This window comes from Cynara cardunculus, assembly GCF_001531365.2.
Source record: "Cynara cardunculus var. scolymus isolate 2C chromosome LG 5, CcrdV1, whole genome shotgun sequence".
NCBI lineage: Eukaryota > Viridiplantae > Streptophyta > Magnoliopsida > Asterales > Asteraceae > Cynara > Cynara cardunculus.
The window spans coordinates 3,254,563-3,260,979 of NC_037532.1; the positions used below are offsets into that span (position 1 = coordinate 3,254,563).

General features: G+C 33.6%; 1 protein-coding gene across 1 annotated transcript; it reads right to left on the bottom strand.

The window, feature by feature from the left end:
* Nucleotides 1-3,894: 3,894 nt before the first annotated feature.
* On the bottom strand, nt 3,895-5,961 carry LOC112512556 (60S ribosomal protein L32-1). Its single transcript, XM_025118580.1, has 4 exons — nt 5,832-5,961; nt 5,029-5,124; nt 4,538-4,719; nt 3,895-4,192 (listed from the first exon to the last, which is right to left on the bottom strand). The coding sequence occupies exons 2-4, from the start codon at nt 5,116-5,118 to the stop codon at nt 4,063-4,065; spliced, it is 402 nt and encodes a 133-aa protein (XP_024974348.1). The 5' UTR covers nt 5,119-5,124; nt 5,832-5,961; the 3' UTR covers nt 3,895-4,062.
* Nucleotides 5,962-6,417: the final 456 nt, after the last annotated feature.

Sequence of the window (6,417 nt, forward strand, 5' to 3'; positions counted from 1 at the left end):
TCGGGTGAGTATGGCGATTTCCGAGAATCTTACTTGGTAAGAGGCATCGCAAGGATCGAGAATCTTTTCCGGTAATTAACGGATAAGACTCTTATTCGGTTAGTGTTTATTGGGTAAAAGAGACGGTTACTAACAACCACCGTATTTTAATATAATTAAGGGGCAGTTTACTAAACGCTTACCGAGTAAGTACTAATTGGGCAATTTTCTTCACCGGATGAACAATGAACATGACAAAAGCCAAGAATCTTAACCGGTAAGTGAGGGCGACGACTCTTACTCGGGTAAGCACTTACCAGGTAAATTGTTGCATAGGATACATTTTGATATACTACAATCTTATCCAATAAAATAAATCATAGTATTGACTCTTACTGTAAGCACTTACCGGGTAAGCATTTAGGTAAACGGCTCCTAACTTAATGACTTTCCTTCAAATAAATGATACATGTCAAGTGAAAAAGAAGTAAATTACGTTTTTCGTACTTTTGGTTTGTTAAAATAATGGTGGGTTTCGTCTGTGGTTTAGAATTGTGGTTTTCGTTTTTATGGTTTGTAATTTATTTCTATTTTCGTATCTGAAATCAACTACTATTTGTGAATACAAGAAACTAAAATAGCAATGAATTGTAAATCATATGAATGAAGACAACAATAAAGTTTAATCAAAAGGAGAAAAACACCAATGAATGAATGAATTATAAATCATGAGATGAAAATTGTAATTTTAAAATCATATTGACGAAAATAGAAATTTTCAACAAACCAAAGGGCTAAAAATGTAACTTATAATTACTTAACAAGTCATTTTACCTTATCACTTGAAATGGCAAGGATTGAGTCTTATTGGTAAGAGTGATGATAAGAACTAAGAGTCTTACCCGGTAAATTTATTTGAGAAATTGTTGCGTATTATGTCATTTTAATAGACTAAAATCTTATTCGTTAAGTTAAATTAAAGTGTTGACTGTTACCAAATAAGTTGTGTTAAAACAAATGCTTTATATGAAATTGTTTTAACGACTACCTTTGATTACCTTCTTTGAGCTTAATACGGTGATGATGTAAGGGATTGTTTGGCAGTTGCTGAATAATTCGGTACATGATGATTAAGTAGTCAAAATGATTAAGAGACTCTTATGATATAGTGCAAAATGAAATATGGTTGTTTGGTAATTGTTCATAATGAAATTAGGGCGTTGAAAGATAACACTCTAAACAACGAACGGTTTGTTTAGATTTTGTTTTAAATGTCATTTGACCTTGTTTAAGTTTTCTTTGAAACCTAAAACAAATATGGATTTCGAATAATTTCAACTTCAAAATCCTGAACATATCTAGACTTGGATTTCGTTTCCGTTGACAAACTTGGATTTGGCCTTCAAGTTCATCACCATATGAGAGAAGGGTTTTTACCCAAAACCTAGAATCTTTTAAACATAAAAGAAGGGAGTGATTGAAACCATAAGGGTGGTGTCTGATTGGTTTGAGCTTGGGTTCCAAAGGTCAAAAATGTCTGGAGGTCCGAGGTTCAAATCCAATGAGAAATAAAAATCCTCTTGTGGTCACGGAGGTTCAAATGCGATGACTTCGGACAACCTACAAAGTAGGTGGTCGTCGTGGGATTAGTCAACTGGCACGACGGATTGGATATCCAGGTTAATAAAAAAAAGGGGAGTGATTGATTTGTGAACGGGGAAAAGATGCAAAACCTAAATCACAAAAGATTCGGTTGGTGAGAAGTTGCAGGGAACATTGGGGCTCATGTTCATTCACAAGTCTAACATACTAACATAGGGTTCTTTTTTTTCTTTTCTTTTTTTGGATTTTGATTTAATAAATATTTTATTTTAAAAAGTTACTTGAAATACTCATTTTTAAATTTTAAATTTTAAATTTATCTATTAGCTATTTTCTCCCTTAATATTTCAAAAATATCACTAGATCCATAAGTACCTTCTCAATTTATGGGAGGGTTAAAGTATAACAAAAGAAGTTTTTAAACCAGGTCGTTCGCAACTCCAAGACCGAAATCTATAAATTAGTCTCAACCTTCTGGGAGTGACAGAGGTCGTACATGCGAACATTTATCTAATTTACAAATTTGGTCTATGTAATTATGAACCAGGTTTAAAAACTCTTTTTTACATTTTAACCCCTCTGCAAATTGAAGGAGTGCCACATGGCGGACCTAGTGATATATTTGAAATTTGGGGAAAGAAATGGTCAAAAGATGAATGCAAAGTCTGAAAATATCTATTTCTATCAATTTCCCTCTAATTTTATATATAATGTACAATCTTAATTTTATTTTATTTTTCTCTAGAAAGATAAGATTAGGGGGTTAAAATGTCTAAAATGCCCTCACATGAGCGGCATGTTGCAGCCCTAACGGCACCGTATTGGATGGTGTCTGGGAGATGGATTCATTTGGCCTAAAAACACGATTTTTAGATCAAGAATATACTTTACTAATCAGAGGGACAAAAACCAAAAAAAAAGTATTCACAAGAGACCAAAAATGTAATTCACTCTTATAGTTGGGAGTAAACTACAATTTCACTCTCGCTTGTTTGTCGATTGTAAATGAATTTTGTTCCTATAGTGTAGAAACTACAACTTTTTTTTAATTAATCTAGATATTCAACCTACTATTCGACTCGACAAAAAACAGGACGACCACATGCTTTGCAGATAGCCTGGAGTCACCGCATTTGAACATCTGTGGCCACAGAGGAATTTTTGTTCCTCCTTGGATTTGAACTTGGGAACTTCTGGTACTTTTAACCTTTGGAGTCAAACTCAAACCAATCAGACACCACCCTTGTAGTTAGAAACTACAACTTAACCATCGTGGTTTACAAAAAACGTCTGAAATCGGTTCCATTCCTCTAATAGTTGTTAAAAGAAATTGTTAAGCAAGAAGCATTTTAGACCTCTTCATTTTTCTAAAGATATGTTGTATTCTCACACGCAGATTTTTACCTTATTTATGTGTTTTACTGAAGCAAGTTGGCATAATAATGGATTCCTAAGTTTTATTTAGTGTTTTATTATAATTGTAGTTTGTTAACCATAAAATCCGTTAACTTAGCTAGCATAAAACTAAGGACTTGTTTACCAAACGTTTCCCGGTAAGTTTTAACCAAGTCATATTACTTGATCAGATAAACATTGTAGGTACCGAAAATCTTACCCGGTAAAAATGATGGCAAAAACCGATATGGTAATGATAATGTTGAATCTTACCGTGTAAATGCTTACCGTATGAGCGTTTGGTAAACGGCCCCGAACGTGTATCTTATTGTAGATCAAGATTTGAGAACAACAATGGTAAATATAAGACCTTGAGTGATATGCTCAACTTTGTATAGGATGTGTTTACCAAACATTTATCTGGTAAGTGCTTCTTGGGTCACTTACATTACAGGATTAAGAACCTTACCCTATAAAAACAACAATAGAAACCGAGAGAAAATAAAATTTTAATTTGGCTTTTGTTAAGTACAAAAATAACCTTAGCTTCCAATTGAATTACATTCTTTCTTTTGTCACCATTTTAAAATAATTTAACAATGAAATTAGGGTCTTGGTAGATTCTTACATAATAGAATCACTACTTTTCTATAAAACATGTTAAGATGTTCATAAATTATACAATTAAAATAAAAGAATTATCCAGCAAATGCTAATAATAAACAACTTTTTCAATCTTAAGTTTAAGTTATAAATCATAAACTTCAGGCATAACTTATTGCTCAAATTTGTTAATGCCTCAAGCTTGAGCTCAGCTTTGTAACAGTTATCGAAGCTCAAGCAAAGGTCAAACAACCAACTATTTGACACAGCTTGTTACATCCCATTCGGCAACAGGATAAAAAAGGTGCACCAATCTCAGAAACAAACATTCAGGAACAAATAACCTCTTTCGACAAAATTCATTTCTAGAACATAATCCATGCAACAAAACTACATGATCTCAAAATTAAAACGGTTCGAAAGTATATCAAAAGCTAAAAATGCATCACAGAGAACACACAAAGACATGTGATGCTATCAGGCTTACTCGTCTTCCTGGCTACGCAACCTAGCCAATTTGTTGGTAACAACAACATCCAACTGTGCTGCACGCTCAACGATCTCCTTCCTCTTGCGGGTTGAAACATTGTGTGCAATCTCAGCACAGTATGTTCTGAAATCAATATATGTCCGACAATCGTTATTTTAAATTGGATCTAGCCTACGTTTGGCAAAATAGCTGATAAGCTAGCTATTGACAGAGAAACTAGCTGATACACTAGACAGTCTGGTAAAATGACTAGCAGAGAAGCTATATAACAATGTAAAATGATCTAAAAGGACATGTTGAACAATTGATAGGAAAGAACCACTGAAGCTATTGAAACATCACTTTGAAGTAGTTTTTCAAAAGGTAGCTTGTGTCTGGCCAAATGTAGCTTTTTCAATAAACTCAGAAAAATAAGCTTAGGTTATGGTTGCTAAACTTTGTGGCCTCATTCATAAAAGTGTATAGTACCTGTTGTGCATCATAAGAACTTCAAGCTCCTTAGCATTGTGCACCACAAACTTCTTGAAACCGTTAGGCAAGTAGTGACGGGTCTTCTTGTCTGATCCATACCCAATATTGGGCATAAGAGTCACCCCCTTGAACTTTCTCCTCACACGGGAATCAATACCCTTAGGTCTTCTCCAGTTTTCCTGTCACATAAGCAGTGAACAACTAATCAATGGCTGGGATTCAAAAATAATGTGTTTATGACTCGATATACCAACGGCAATATTGGTATTTCATGTAACAAAATTCAGGAAATGTGTAAAAAACAACACAAGAACCACTTTACAATTGACCAATTTGCAATTTATGTAGTGATAAACAAAAAACACACTCAATTGACAACCATAAAGCTGTTGGAATAAACTTGGGTTCAGAACGTTTGAAAACCGAAAACTCATTAGCCGCTTAAATAAATGGTGATGTTGAAAACCTGAACTTCAATGTTAGTATACCTTGACGCATATTTTCCAATCACTGTGGGGCCTCTTGAACTTCTTTACACGCTTCTTGACGATCTTCTTATCAAGCTTGGGAACCGCCATTGCTTACTATAAATAAATGGAAGATACAAAGGTCAAGTGGGATAAATGTAATCAAACTTCCATAGAAAAGACAGCCATTCATTGAAACAATTCTACACAGCAAGGCAACAAACCATTAGTTCTTGAGCATAAGTGGGACTGCATTTTTTCATACATTATCTGGAAATTGAAATTTTGGCTCAAGAATCTCCATTAGTTCGTTAAACAAAAGCAGAGATCAGGTTTTCAAAATAACGAACCAATTGTTTTCATCATCAAAAAAGCAACAGTTAACTTCAAATTCAAATAAAAAGTAGAGATACTGTCAGATCCAAAAACAATCTACTCCGTTATTGAAAACCTAATCAACAACCTAGGTTAAGATAAAAAATACTAGTTCTCTAGGTTTATTCAGCTTCAAAGTTACAAACTACTAAATGATTAATCGAAGTTAAACCAAATATACAAATAGAAAAGCACATTACAACATATCTAAGGTTCAAACTCCATCACACATATAAGAGTTGCATGTCACAACAACGATAACGAAACCCAATGAATCGACAGACAAATACATTAAAATGTCATAAACAACAAGCGAAATAAACATAAAACTTGAATCATTCACAAACTGACGCATAATATGCAACTAGATCTACGAACAATGAATACAAAGCGCGATTGCGATTGCGATTATGATTGAACACAAAAGAGAAGAGAACGAAGATTGAAACCTGCTAAATGAGACGAGACGGCGGAAAAAATCTCGCTGCAGACGAGACTCGAGAGAAGAACAAATGAAGCAGAGCCCTAGGGTTTTAGATATACCACCCGAGACGAGGGTGTGTGTAAATGGGCCGACGTATGACAATAGCAGCCCAACCACACATTTATAATTAAATCTTGAGTAAATTACGTTTTTAGTCCCTATGGTTTTTTAAAAGTTGCAAATTTTGTCCCTGTGGTTTTGTATATTACGGTGTTTGTCCCTGTGATTTGTAATTAATCGATATTTCCGTTCCTAAATCTAACTCCTACTTCTAAATTGAAGTATTAAATACGAAAACAACAATGAATTACAAAACATAATTACGAAAATGATGATACATTATAAATCATAAATTCGAAAACAACAATTGATTGTAAATTATAAATCAATAAATTCAAAAACATCAATTAATTGTAAATCTTCAGGATGAAAATTGTATTTTTAAAAAGTATAAGGATGAACATAGTAACTTTTAATAAACTATGGGGATGAAAATATAATTTACTCTTAAAACTATAAACACAACCCGTTGTGCAAGGCCCAATAAGCCC